Genomic DNA, 15,008 nt, shown 5'->3' on the forward strand with positions numbered 1-15,008 from the left:
GCCCTAGCCACTTGAGCTACAGGCACCGAGCCTAATTTATGTTTTTAATCTACCCATAATAGTACTTTACCAAGTACCAATAAAGCTGCTGTAAACACTCATGTGCAGGTTTGTGTGGATATATATTTTTAATTCTTGGGCAAATACCAGTATGTGCAATTGTATGATAAGACTATGTTTGGCTTTGTGAGAAACTACCAAACTGTCTTTCAGAGTGGCTATAACATTTTGCATTGCCACCATCAATGAATGAGGAAAAATGCATTGAAAATACTATAATCTAGAGAAATATTATATACTATAGGCATACTGTATAATAGGATATAGCTATTATAGAGGAAATAGCATCCAAAATTACATATGCAATATAAAAATCTCAATTATATCTTAAAAAAGGAAATGCAAGAACTGGAAAGAAGTATACAAAAATATTAAATAATTGCTTTAGTGTAGAATTGTGGTTGTGCTTATTCCTGCCATGTTATATTTTTTCAATGAATTGTTACTAAACTATGATCAAGTATTACTTTTATAATTAAATTAATGAAAATAAATAATAATTGCTCCTTTCTTCCTTTGGTGGTAGGAACCTGCAAATAGTCGTCTACCTCCTCATCTTATTGCACTTGATTCCACGATACCTGGATTTTTTGATGACATTGGGTATCTGGATCTCTTGCCATGTCGTCCTTTTGACACAGTTTTTATTTTCTATATGAAGCCAGGTCAGAAAACGAACCAAGAGGTAAGAATTCTGAAAACAAACGTTTTTTTTCATAATTTTTGTGCTACAAATGTATTTGACTTAAAGAAACTGAAGCAAAATTAATATAGGTAGTTTATTTGGGCCAAGATTAAGGACTGCAGCTTGGGAAATACAGAAAAGTGTTCCAGAGACTAAAGGAAAGGCTCAAGTTTTTAGAGAAAAAAAGGATGAATTGGGAGATGGAATAATAATAAAAGTTCTTTGTCAGAAATTCTCATTGGTTTACAGAAATAACGTTTATCAGTGATTGGCTATACATTGTTGAACTATAGGGTATGAGGTCTGGTGCCCAGTGTAGGGCATGGTTAGATTAATTTATAGTAGCTATTAGTGTCAATACTCAATCTAGACTTCATATAGCAGGCAACCTGGAAATGATTACTTAGTTTGAAGATGGTGGGGAGAGTGGGGAGAGTAAGACATGACTGCTGTCTGTCACATTTCAGTGCTTCATTGGGCCTAATAATTTAAAGGGGCCTTGGATTAAAGTTTCCTTCCTTTTTCATATGAATATTTTATACTTGATGCTTAAAGACTTGTTACAAATCATTTCAAAAACTGAATTTGTGGGCAGCACCTATTACTCAGTGAGTAGGGTGCTGGCCCCATATACCAAAGGTGGCAGGTTTAAACCCGCCTCAGCCAAACTGCAACAAAAAAAATAGCCAGACGTTGTGGCAGGCGCCTATAGTTCCAGCTATTCGGGAGACTGAGGCAAGAGAATCACCTAAGTCCAAGAGCTGGAGGTTGCTGTGAGCTGTGATGCCAAAGCACTCTACTGAGGGTGACAAAGTAAGACTCTTGTCTCTAAAAAAAAAAAAAAAAAAAAAAACTGAATTAGTTGAAACCGTGATGCTTAGGGTTCTGAGTCTTTTGACCCATAAGGAATGTGGGTTAGACAGGAGCTTTAGCATACCTTTCTTCCCTTTAAGGAATTCATATTCCTAAGACAAAAGAAACTAAAATCACAAAATTAAGCACAAAAAGCTAAAGCTAAACCTAATTGCTTAGCTTAAGTAACAGCATAAATATTTACTGAACATTTTTCTTGTGGCTCAGTCTGCCAGGGAGAAGTTTACAACAAGTTTTCCTCTCGAGGATCTCACCTTTTAGGTAATTTCACAAGCAAATCAATTCAGTTAAGACATGCATAGTATACAGTGGGGAAAATAACACCTGAAATAAAGGATAAAAACAGAACACTAAGTGAAAGACAACTGGATATGTATAACAAAGAGACTAGGAGAAGGATGAAGAAATATATAAGAGGTGAGAATGGAAAACTGAGAGCAAATGGCAGATTTGTTGAAATTTTGGTTGCAAATGAATAGTGGAAACATGGAACAGGCAGGCAGTGAACTAGTGACTGTGACTAGAAAAGGGCCAGTGAAGATTTGTAAAATGTGGTATTTGGGTGTGCAGGACACCGTAGCTACATGATGCTAGAATGTTGCTCTAATCCTTATAAGCCCATTACCTAATCAAATTAGCATACCTTAAAGAATGTACTAAAGTCACAAAATGTTTACACTAGATGTACTATTTCAAATTATTGGTGAGCTATTAGGAAAGATAGATTTATGAGAAAGTTCATTTCATGTTACTGATTTGATAAATATTTACTAAGTATCTGCTGTTAGGTACCAGGGTTACAGTGGCAAACAAGATCTATAAGATTTCTGGCCTCCTAAAACTACTGTCAAGAGAGAAGACAAACGATTAAGCCACTGTAGTAAATGTACTGATAGGGGCACTAAACATTAAAGCGTGTTATAGGAACCATGACAGGAAAACCTAGCCTGGTTTGAAGGCTGTGTCCTAGAGGAAAAGACAGTTAAGCTGGTATTTGAGGTATACATTGACTGTAGTTAAAAAGTCAGATGCAGATTGTTACTGACAAAGTAATAATATGTGTAAATTTTCCAGAGGTAAGAGGGTATTGCATCTTTGTGAAATTTGTTACAGGATATGCTTGGAGCTTGGGAGAAAGTGGCCTGCTGGTAGCCAGGGATGATACTGGTAGGCTCCAGTATTTTTGAAGAACCTCAGTAAAATAGGATTAATTATAGAGATTAGGGATCTGCTTTGAAGGAAGTTTAGTGCATTGTTCACCTGAAAATAGTGGAGCCATTTTTCTCCTTCTTGTACAAGAAGACACAAACCCTTACGGCGACTCCTAAACCAATTTCTTTCAGTTCCTAGGGGCTGAGGGTGGCTAGGAAACGGTGAAGGTTTCCCGAGGCCTCCTTTGGAATGGCTGCAACCTGCCTCTTTGTAGGTTTAGATTAATTTCTGACTGTCAGCAAGTGCCCTGCAAGTTGAATTTGATTCACTTATTGCTGCGTGACTAAATTTCCGGAAGTTGTTTATTTAAATGTTTTACTACTAGATAAAAATGTTAATTGCAAAAACTGAAACTGTCAAATCACTTTCCTGTCACTGAAGAATATGAAGGATGAATTAAATGGGTATACTTCTAAAGACACTGGTGCTGTGTTTAAGAGGTAGTGACCTGGCAGTGATGCCCAGTGAAGTAATGGGTATAACATCTTATATTTTGACTTTGACAGGCTTCTCTTATGAATGGTATTGGTGATCTGTGCACTGGCTGCCTCAGACATTTGGGGAAGCTTTTTAAAAATAATGATTTTAGGGGTGGCAGCTATGGCTCAAAAGGGTAGGGTGCCGGCCCCATATGTCAGAGGTGGCAGGTTCAAACCCAGCCCTGGCCAAAAAAAAAGTGATTTTAGAATTCTACCTTTGCTGATTCTGTGGGTCTAGAACAGTCTAAGGGAATCTTATTTTTAGGAAATTCCTCAGGTGATTTTGATATACTCCCCTACCTACTCCCTACCCCTTTAAATTTTCAATTTAGAGAAGAATTTATTTTCTTTATTTTAGAAATGAGCTTTTCACCAACAGCAGTATTGCCATTTGGGGCAGGTAATTCTTTGTTGTAGGGGCTGTCCTACATATTTTAGAACATCTAGCAGCATCTTTGGCCTCTACCAGTAGATACTAGTAGTGTGCCCCACCAGTTGGTGCCAACAATTACAAAATGTTTCCTGGAGAGGAAAATCACCCCCAGGTGAGAAGCACGACCTTAGAATGAAAGGCTCTTTCTGAGGCCAGTACATAGCCAAAGCACCACTTAGTGAAGAGGAGAGAACCTACTGCTTGCTTTTTTTTCACTGGAGTGGCTATATTCTCTCCTTTGAGCAAAGAAAAGTATATTGTCACACTTACTTATTAATTAAACCTAGTCTTTATTGGATTTTTAGTAAATTTGTACTTTTATACCATTTGTCAAGATTTATAATTAATCACGTACCTATGTAATATTTATCATTAAGCAGTGAACTCTGTGAAGGCAGGGACATAGTGTCTTTTAGTAAATTTGTCTGGTCTTCCTTACTAGGAAGATGCTAAAGGCTCTGCTTGCACTGTCTCATTTTATCTTCACAGCTGTTACTGTTATCCCTACTTTATAGATGATGAAACTGAAACAGTGAGGTTAAGAAATTTGATCAAGGCTCAGCACCTGTGGCTCAAGTGGCTAAGGCGCCAGCCACATACACCTAAGGTGGCGGGTTCGAATCCAGCCTGGACCCGCCAAAACAACAATGACGGCTGCAACCAAAATATAGCCAAAAAATAGCCAGGCGTTGTGGCGGGCGCCTGTGGTCCCAGCTACTCAGGAGGCTGAGGCAGGAGACTCGCTTGAGCCCAGGAGTTGGAGGTTGCTATGAGCTGTGTGATGCCATGGGTCTCAAAAAAAAAAAAAAGAAAGAAATTTGATCAAGGCCCAGCCATTCCAAATCTTGTAACTCCAGAGCTTGCGGTTTTCACTACAGTGGTAAATCCTCAAATTTATTCTGAATTTGGACTTGATTTGTCATAAGCTTCAAAGCTAACCAATTTCTATGAAGATTTATTTTGATTTTTTTTTTGTTCTCTTCATTATAGCTAATGATTGGTATGTATTTCAGATTTTAAAGAATGTGGAGTCTTCCAGAAATGTTCAGCCACATTTCCTAGAATTTTTGCTCTCCCTTGGCTGGTCAGTAGATGTGGGCAGACACCCTGGTTGGACTGGGCACGTTTCCACTAGCTGGTCTATAAACAGTTGTGATGACGGTGAAGGATCTGAACAAGGTAAAATTCATAATTGTTATTTGTTTGTTTCTTGGGGTTTTTTTTTTTTGTCCTTTCCCCCCTCCTTTACTATGAATTTGTAGAAATTTGAAACAAGAAATTTATTTCTTTTTTTTTACTATGTATTTGTAAATCTTGTTAAAAACATAAACCAAACAGGTATATAATGGAAAACTTTCATTTCCATATACACAGATTCTGTATGTGAAAGATAAATATGTGTGTGTGTATACACATATAATGATAGGGTAATTGATACAGAATTAGTGACTTAATTATTACAATACTGATAAGTTGGCTGGGTGCGATGGCTCACGCCTGTAATCCCAGCAGTTGGGAGGCCATGACAGGTGGATTGCCTGAGCTCACAGGTTTGAAACCAGCCTGAGCCAGAGCAAGACCTTGTCTGTAAAAATAGCTGGGCATGTGACGGGCGCCTGTAGACCCAGCTCCTCGACAGGCCAAGGCAAGAGGATTGCTTGGGCCCAAGAGTCTGAGGTTGCTGTGAGCTGTGACGCCATGACACTCTACCCAGGACAACAAAGTGAGACTCTGTCAAAAAAAAAAAAAAAAACCCCAAAACAAAAACAATACTGATAAGTCCCTTTTTTACAGTATGAGTAAACAAGTTCAGTTTTATATAAAAATATTGTAGTAAATGATATAGCTTCCTAATAAATGTATTTTGTCTAATAGTTTTCTGTATTAACAGATGTGTTTTATAGACTTTGTGGCTATCGAAAGAGTCGCATTAGGTTACATTCTTGGGATACTCTAGCATATCCTTTGTAGTAAGCAGTTGGCTACCTCTGAGAGTCTCCTGCCCATCCCTACAAATCCTCCTGAGGAGCTGTAATTAGGATAACAAGTACCAGAGGAAGTCTAAATTTAAACTAAAGACCTTTGCCCCACCTGGCTAATGATATTTGTTCTTGGGCTTCTGATGTTACTGGAATATTAATATTATCTTTCTAAAGTGGGTAGGGCCTATGTCCAGTGCACATTTTTCATTTTGATAAATCTTACCAGTTGGATATTTATGACTGCCAAATAACAGAACATCTGACCCAAATTGACTTAGATTTTGGAGGTCATTTATTGCCTCATGTCTAAAAATTCCAGAAGTTGCTTTAAGTTTTTGGTATTATTTGATTAACTTTCCTATTTCTTTACAGTTTTTCTTTAGCTCTGTTCTCTGGATGTTAGCTTTGTCCCCAGCCTGGCTTCTCTCACAGTGCAGGAAAACAGTTCCAGGTTTTATATTCACGTGTCACGCTAGCCTGAAGAGAAGAGATTAGCCAGGTCTTGGTATCCCCTTGCTCTCCAAGTCCTGAGCTGCACAGCGATTAGACTGTCCTAAACCTGTCCCTGTGGCAGGAGAGATGGAATGATCCTAGTGGAGAGATGCTGACAAGTTAGAACTGACAGGAAGGGACAGTCTGACTGCTTTGCACTTCATGGCTTCTGCAGTGTAGGGGCGAGTGGGGTGAGGGCTGGGGCAGTGACTGCAGTGTCTACATCATAGATACAAAGTGCCTGTACCAGGAGTCCACAGACAAAGCCCCAGCCTGTTTAAGCTTTGTTGGAATGTAGCCACACTATCTGTGACTGTGTTTGTGCTGCAGTGGCAGAATTGAGTGGTTGTGGCAAAGACTAGAAGGCCTGCAAAACCTGAAATGACTTTACTGTCTGATCCTCTATAGAAAAAGTTTGCTAACCTTTGGTCTTAACTTCCTATTTGCTATGCCTTCAGCAGCATTAGGTATCTTCCAATTTGTTAGGTGAGAGATTTTCTGTTTTTAATTATGATTAATGAGTATCTTTTCATATTTTTATTTCTTTTCTGAGAGTTATTTCTTCATTTCCTTTGCATAATTTTTTGTCAGCTTTTGGCCCATTATGTATTATTGGAAGGACTTTGAGTTCATTTTAATTGATAACTATATTTCTTTTGTTGGGTGGCACCTGTGGCTCAGTGTGTAGGATGCTGGCCCCATATACCAGGGGTGGCGGGTTCAAACCGAGCCTAGGCCAAACTGCAACAAAAAAGTAGCTGGGCATTGTAGCAGGTGCCTATAGTCCAAGCTCCTCTGGAGGCTGAGGCAAGAGAATCGCCTAAGCCCAGGAGTTGGAGGTTGCTATGAGCTGTGTGATGCCATGGCACTCTACTGAGGGCAATAAAGTGAGACTTTTGTCTCTACAAAAAAAAAAAAGAGAGAGAGAGAGAAAGAGAATTTCTTTTGTTAATTCAGCCATGCTGGCTTAGAGCAGTTATCACTAAAACTGTACCTTTTTATCTGACATCACTGACCCCTGGGGAAGGTGGAGCAGAAGCCGAGCTGAGGAGCAGTTTAGAGACCAGGAACTGAAATGCCTTGTAAGCAGGAGTCCACGTGTACACACACCCCGAACGTTAACTCCCTTCACAGGGACTGCGATGGTCTTCCTGTTGATCATTACCTGTTTCAAAAGGATTGCTTTCTTTTTTTCTTTTCTTTTCATTTCTTTCCCTTTCCTTTTCTTTTTTTTTTCTCTTCTTTCTTTCTTTTTCTTTTTTTTGCTATAACTTCATACATAAACTTTGATTTCCCTATTTTCCCCCATACTGTATTGTGAGCATTTTTCTTTATTACTAAATAATCTTTGAATCTGTTGATCTCACAGCTTGCAAATGCCAAATGCTTCCTAATCCTAATGAGAGTAGTGACCTTCACTCCCTCACCCTTCCCAGTCTGTCCTGCATTTTTGAAAGAGAATTGTTTATAGGGACCTATGAACTGAGTAATTCCCTCCTAAATTAATATGGTTTTGTGGCTACCTTCCTAAGGGTGAGATGTCCCTACCCACCCTTAGGTGATCTACCCTTCTCCCCATCCTAAGTCCCCAGAAACAAGAGAGAAAGGTAGGGTCACTTAGTTTAGCCTGAAGGCAATGCCATAGGCATCCAAAAGGCATAGGCCCCCCTTTGCCTGAGAAAGGTGGAAAGAAAGGCCTTGTTGAACAAATAAAGTATCCCTGGGGCTCTGGAAATTATCATATTTGCCAAGAATGGAGTAACATATGATAAGCCTTTATCTTCACAACCACCCGAATGAATACTTGATCCCATCATCATCCACATTTTGCAGATTATCTACATCAGATGGTGTGGTGTCAAATGGGATTACAAGACCTATTGCTTTTCAAATTTTGCAGGCTTGAAGACTCATTAATTCCCACAACAATCCTAAATTATCTGGTAAATTTGTTTTTACATTTTGCAGATGAGGAGCTTGAGTTCAGAGAGTTTGAGATTTTATCCAAATTACAAGTTAGTTTCTGATCCAATGAGGATTCCAACCAGGTTAAGCGTGCCTTTATCAACCTTGCAACCCTAAGCATGAATCTGTGGACCTGTCTCCCATTTGAGACTCAAGGCTTCCAACAGGATCCCTTAATAGGGAGCTCAGTGACCCACAAGCACACTTTTCATTACCCTGGACCACCCCCTGCCCAACCCTCCCACACACACACACAGAGAATCTGCAAGACTGGAGAATGGAGATCTCCTTGACTATTCACCCTGACTTCCTCCATCATTGTAAAGTACACATAATCCTCTGGCACCCCTCCCTCCATCACCTCCCCAGAGACCACCTCTGTCTACCCAGGACTTGGGAAAACCAGGTACACTGTGGTGAAGGTTCAGGCCTGCTTTTTCTGTATCTGAGTCCTGCAGATGAGTTAAAGGCCCTGCTGATAAGAAGTGGTCTGATACAGAGTCACTGCATTTTGTTTCTTTTCCTGTGATTATCCTTGTTCCTACAGAGTCATTTCAGAAACACGAAGTTAAGATTTTATGATCTGAAATAATGATTTTATATATAAGGACATTTAATGAACATTATAACTTTTTATTCTTACACACTAATTGGTTTTGTTGGAAACATGTCTTCTGTTATTTATTATGACTTTATTAACCAGTAACCATTTCATGAAGCATGATGATACTGTTTTTCTCCTCACTTTTCAAGCAATAATACACTGTTTTTTGTTCTAGATGAAGTGATTTCCTCTGAAGATATTGGAGCTAGCATTTTCAATGGCCAGAAGAAGGTGCTATATTATGCTGATGCCCTTACGGAAATAGCTTTTGTAGTTCCTTCTCCTGTGGAGTCCTTAAGTAAGAACTTTTTTTTTTTAAGAGATGGGGCTCGGCGCCTGTGGCTCAAGCGGCTAAGGCGCCAGCCACATACACCTAAGGTGGCGGGTTCGAATCCCCAGCCCGGGCCCGCCAAACAACAATGATGGCTGCAACCAAAAAATGGCCAGGCGTTGTGGCGGGCACCTGTAGTCCCAGCTACTTGGGAGGCGGAGGCAGGAGACTCGCTTGAGCCCAGGAGTTGGAGGTTGCTGTGAGTGTGATGCCATGGCACTCTACCCAGGGGGATAGCTTGAGGCTCCATCTCAAAAAAAAAAAAAAAAAAAAGAGATGGGTTGGGGCATCATTTTAGGATCCATTTTTGTATTCCTGGTTTGTGCAGTATTATTGCATTAGAAGAGATGTTGAAGTGATCTGAGGAATTCTTTACCTTCTAAGGCATTATAACTATTATATTATACAGAGGTATAAGATGTTATCTTCTCTTAGCTTTGTTATGGAAAGTAGTTAAAGACAGGCAGACTAACCCTCTAATAATATTTGTAAAATGGAAGAGTCCCACTTCAGCCTATTTTGTCTGTCTTTAATTAATCAGTACATATAAGGGCTGTTTTCCAGTTTGCTTATTTCTTTCTTGAATTATGAGTGAGCCCTCGCCTACTTCCCTATTCCCATATAAGAGCCTTTATGTGGAACCCCATAGAATCCTACAACCGGAAGGATCTCGTAATAGCATCTACCTGGGCACTTAGCAGGAGAAACTTCAACAGCTAGAAAAGGTGGTGGTCAAGGCTATTTTCCTTAGTCTGATTAAATATATAGTCAAAAATAATTCAGAGAATAATAATGGTGTTTATTATGTTCTTCCTCCTTCTCCTCCTCTTCTTTTTCCTCTTCATTTTTTTTTTTTTGAGACAGGGTTTTATTCTGTTGCCCAGGCTAGAGTATAGTGTGCAGTGGCATCATCATAAGTCACTGTAACCTCAAACTCCTGGGCTACAGAGATCCTCCTGCCTCAACCTTGCATGCCCAGCCAGCATTTATTATATTCTGTACCTGAAAAATCAAATTCTAGTTTTAACCTCAGTTATCACCTGTAGAACAGGAGCCAACAAACTATAGTGCACAAGCCAAATACAGCCAAGAGTGGGTTTTCCCTTTATAAAGAGTTATAAAGTATGAAGAAGAATATGCAGCAGGCACCTATATGGTTAGCAAAGCTTAAACTGTTTATTGCCTGATCCTTTTAGAAAAAGATGAAGAAGTCAAGTGTTGCATGGTAATGTAGGATTTTAGCCAGTTCCAATATTCAGTGTTTGGCTTCCCTTGTACTCATTTTCTGAATGTTAGAAGCAACGCTTTGTTTTTTAAGTGACTTACGTTAGACTAGTGGGCACCACTCATTAAAACATTTTTGCTCTGAAGAAGTAGTAGGCATTGTAATTGCTTGTTTTCTTTACATCATAGCTGATTCATTGGAAAGTAACATCTCGGATCAAGATAGTGATTCAAATATGGATCTTATGCCAGGAATTCTGAAACAGCCATCCCTGACACTTGAGCTTTTCCCTAATCATACAGACAATCTTAATTCCTCACAGAGGGTAAGTCACTTTGTTGATATATATCCAAAAGTTTGTAGTGAAATGCCTGAAAAGCTTAAAATTTTAACCCAGAGAGTAATTTTAGCAGAGTACTGATTCATCAGTAACTTAATTTTTTGAAGTAATATTCTCACAATTTTCTTTTTTTCCACCTGCAATAAATAGTTCATTCTGCAACATTTTTTATGGTTTTCCTTGATTTCACCATTCTGGGTCCTATCTTTGATTCTCTCACCTATTCCCTTTCAAGCTTAGATTTTTATTTGGTCCCTGAAATAGCCGCTAAAGGTACAGCAGTAGCTATATGTATCCTATCTTTAATCATATAATGTTCAGCTTACACAAGTGTGACAATATAAAAATGACAATATTTTAGAGAATAGCCCAGCATATGAATAAATATACTGAGTGAGGAACACAGCCCCCAGTACGAGAAGTGAACTTTTTGCTTTTATACTTTTCTCTTACCTCATTGGCACATGTTATTTCTTTATTTACTCTCATGACATCTCCTAATCCTTACTGGAAAATAACCCAAATAAGTAAGAGCAAGAGTACAGTATCATGTTGTTAGTGTAAGAAGACTGATTTAGAATAAATAATAAAGACAAAAGAAATGTGGTATTTTAGTTTAGTTTCCTTTTACAGTGAAAATTATTTTTAATAGAAGTATATACTTAAGAGAATATGGGAGAGATTCATACTTTTAAAATTGATTTAGAAAAAAAAGTTAAATTGTATGAGACTCCCTAAAGCAGACTGATTTTGCAAAGGATTTCTTAAAGGTTTCACAAAATATAGTTTAGAGATGAACAAGTGAGTGTTGTGTGGTAAAGTGCAGGTCTAGCCAGATCTAAGATTCAGTGATTGACTACCTTTGTGCTTACTTTCTGAACGCCAGCATAGGTATTCCTTAAACCTCAGAGACCAACAACTCTTAAAAGCATCATGCTTTTATTTATACCTATGTAGTACTTTATAGACTACTAACAAAATAAAAAAAGCAAACTCACAGAGAAAAAGCAGTTGGCAGAAACTCAACATTCATCCATTATAAAAATTCTCAGTAAACTGAATAGAACTTCTTTATTTAGGAAGAAGTAAATCTGTATGTATTTGCAGATGGTATGGTCGCATATGTAGAAAACTTTGGAGGAATCTACTTTAAAATTCTACTACAACTATTGAGTGAGTTTAGCAAGATTCCAGGAAAATAGGAAGATGTGTTGGGCAAAATTTTAAGATGGCTTCCAATGACCCTTGACCTTGTATGATGTCCTCCCTTTGCATATGTGTGGAACCTGTGACTATGATAAGATATCCTATGATTATGTTATGTTATAGTTATATGGCAAAGGGATTTTGTGAGTTTAATTACTTTGAGCAGAAGGGACATTATCCATTATTAAGACTGATCTTAATCATAGGAGCCTTTTAAATCTGGAACTGGAAGTCAAAGTAGGAGTAGGAGCCATGATGCTAAGAAAGTAGTCTCTGAGTATGGCTGGACATGTGTCACAGTTTGGGAGAAATCTCTTGGTCAGTCATTTTCCGTGAATGTTACAGTAGAAATGAAAAACTGGGGGACTTGCCAAGGACTTGCACATCATGTCATCTGGTAAAGACATATATCTCTGTGATTAAAAAAAAAAAAAAGACAGTTTTATTTTAAAAGTTCACCTCAGCTTGGCGCCTGTAGCTCAAGCAGCTAAGGTGCCAGCCACATACACCAGAGCTGGCAGGTTTGAATCCAGCCCAGGCCTGCCAAACAACAATGACAACTACAACCAAAAAATAGCTGGGTGTTGTGTTGGGCACCTGTAATCCCAGCTATTTGGGAGGCTGAGGCAAGAGAACCACTTAAGCCCAGGAGTCGGAGATTGCTATGAATTGTGATGCCACGGCACTCTACCCAGGGCAACAGCTTGAGGTTCTTCCCTCTCCCATACCACCCTGAACGCACCTGATCTCATCTAATCTTAGAAGCTAAGCAGGGTTGGGCCTGGTTAGTACTTGGATGGGAGATTCTTCCCTCCGTACACATGAACTTTATTTAGGACTTTTAGCACAAACTTAGCTGCATGCCCCAAGAGTTGTGTAGCTCAGAGTGCCAGTTTGCTAAAGGGGAGCCACATAGTCCTGTTCGCTTTACAATGGAACTTAAATCTGATGAGTGGCAGGAACACTGAGCATGGTAGTGAAGACCCAACAAAGTTTTTTCTTTCTGTGGATGAGAAAAAAGAACAAGGCATAGATTGCAGTAGAAAACATTTAGTCTGAGAACTAGGAGTAATAGATATCAGGATCTCCAGGCAAAGTAGTGAAGTCACTGTAACAGGGAAAGCATAGTGCTTTCTGCTTACTATAGAGATTGACTCAAATCCTTTTACACCCTCAATAAAGACGTTACCTATATATTTTCTTTTTATTAATGCAAGTTATTATTGTTCAGTATTCCTTACCTTTTTTCCTTTGACAGTTTTGGGCCTTCGTTTCCTCATTCTAGGTTAAGACTGATAATATCCAAAGAAGAGTATTTTTGTAAATGTATTTCACTCTTTCACTCTTTTTTTCCTAGTGATTTCTCATAACCTGATACTTACTTTCCTGGGCATCTTGATAAATGTATGACTGGGTAATTTTATTAAGCCATATCTTCTTTTCCATATAACCCCTCTTTTTCCTTACCCAGCTCAGTCCCAGTTCCAGAATGAAGAAACTGCCTCAGGGTCGCCCTGTGCCTCCTCTTGGACCTGAGACGAGAGTGTCTGTAGTTTGGGTGGAACGCTATGATGATATAGGTACTGTATGAGGACTTGTCCATAAATAAAATGACAGTGGACTGATAAGAACTTGCTAAGTGTGTGGGGCGGGGGTGGGGGGTGGGGGTGGGGGCGGGGAGTGTAGGCAGGATGTGGTGGCCAAGAGTTAGTTCTGGAGTTCAGTAGGCCTGGATTTGCATCCAGCTCCACCACTCACTTTCATTAAGCCTTAGCTTACTCATTTGTTAAATGGAAAAAATTGTGGCACATTTTTCATAGCTGTGAAGATTTATGATATTAGCATATACAAAGCTTTTAGTTATTCATACTGATATCACAGTCAGTAGTTCGTTGCCAATTGGTGATAGTCATCCCAGGACCTCTGTAAATGGGAAAGGGAGTCATTGTTTACCCTCTCTCCACAGGCCCAACTGTCTAATCTCAGTGTATAGATCAATTTGTTCTTAAGAGTTCTGGCATGGCAGCACCCATAGCTCAGTGGGTAGGGCGCCGGCCACATACACTGAGGCAGGTGGGTTTAAATCTGCCCTACTAAATAACAATGACGACTGCAACAAAAAAATAGCCAGGCGTTGTGGTGGTCGACTGTAGTCCCAGCTATTTGGGAGGCTGAGGCAAGAGAATTGCTTATGCCCAAGAGTTAGAGGTTGCTGTCACGCCACTGCACTCTACCCAGGGCGATACAGTGAGACTCTGTCTCAAAAAAAAAAAAAAGAGTTCTGCTATGAATAAGTTTCTTAGGATTTTTATGTTAGTAACAAGAGAGCATTAGAAATGCATACTTTACCCATAATCCCATCCAGCCTAGAATTTGTAGGAAAGTGTATTAAGTACTTTACAACCAAGCCTTCAAAACCATAGAACATACTCTCTAAGAACTTTCAGCTTTAGATGAAATTAGCTAAAACTGTGGTCCCTAATTCTGGGTCCACAGACCAACACTGGTCCATAGCATGTTAGGAACCAGGCCGCGTAACATCAATGCCTCAGGTCCTCCTCTTATCCCCCCACATGCCCTGTCAGTGGAAAAATGGTCTTCTATTACAGTCCCTGGGCTAAAATATGTCTTGAGGGAGTATTTTTTAATTTGTAGGGAATAGTTAGGATTATATATTTTAGGATAGCAGAATCCATGTGTTTGTTGACTGCTTGTGTGAAGAGTTTAAGAAATTAGATATTAATTGTAAGGCTGTTATTTTCTTCTAGAAAATTTTCCCCTCTCAGATCTGATGACAGAGATCAGTACTGGTGTGGAAACTACTGCAAATAGTAGCACTTCTCTGAGGTACATGTTTTTTATTTGCTTACTATCCATCAGAATGTCTATTTTTTATATATTGATTGCAGCTTACTAAAGAAATAATTACATGAAACAGAAGGGTTGTAGGGACTTGGGGCTGTAGCACAGTGTTTAGGGCACCAGCCACATATACCGAGGCTGGCGTGTTTGAACCCAGCCTGGGCCTGCTAAACAACAGTAACAACTGCAACAACAAAATAGCCGGGCGTTGTGGCCGGCACCTGTAGTCCCAGCTACTTGGGAGGCTGAGGCAAGAGAA

General features: G+C 39.3%; 1 protein-coding gene across 2 annotated transcripts in view; it reads left to right on the top strand.

Moving 5' to 3' along the window:
* Positions 1-15,008, top strand: part of RALGAPB (Ral GTPase activating protein non-catalytic beta subunit) — a 116,715-nt gene that overhangs the window by 93,559 nt on the left and 8,148 nt on the right. For both annotated transcript variants that reach the window (XM_012803944.2, XM_012803945.2), the window contains exons 23-28: positions 587-745; positions 4,756-4,921; positions 8,961-9,083; positions 10,530-10,666; positions 13,359-13,467; positions 14,656-14,734. In XM_012803944.2, the coding sequence (XP_012659398.1) occupies positions 587-745; positions 4,756-4,921; positions 8,961-9,083; positions 10,530-10,666; positions 13,359-13,467; positions 14,656-14,734 (773 nt within the window). The remainder of the gene's footprint in view (positions 1-586; positions 746-4,755; positions 4,922-8,960; positions 9,084-10,529; positions 10,667-13,358; positions 13,468-14,655; positions 14,735-15,008) is intronic.

The sequence above is a fragment of the Otolemur garnettii genome, unplaced genomic scaffold (genome assembly GCF_000181295.1).
Source record: "Otolemur garnettii isolate 467f Iridium unplaced genomic scaffold, OtoGar3 scaffold00023, whole genome shotgun sequence".
Taxonomy (NCBI): Eukaryota; Metazoa; Chordata; class Mammalia; order Primates; family Galagidae; genus Otolemur; species Otolemur garnettii.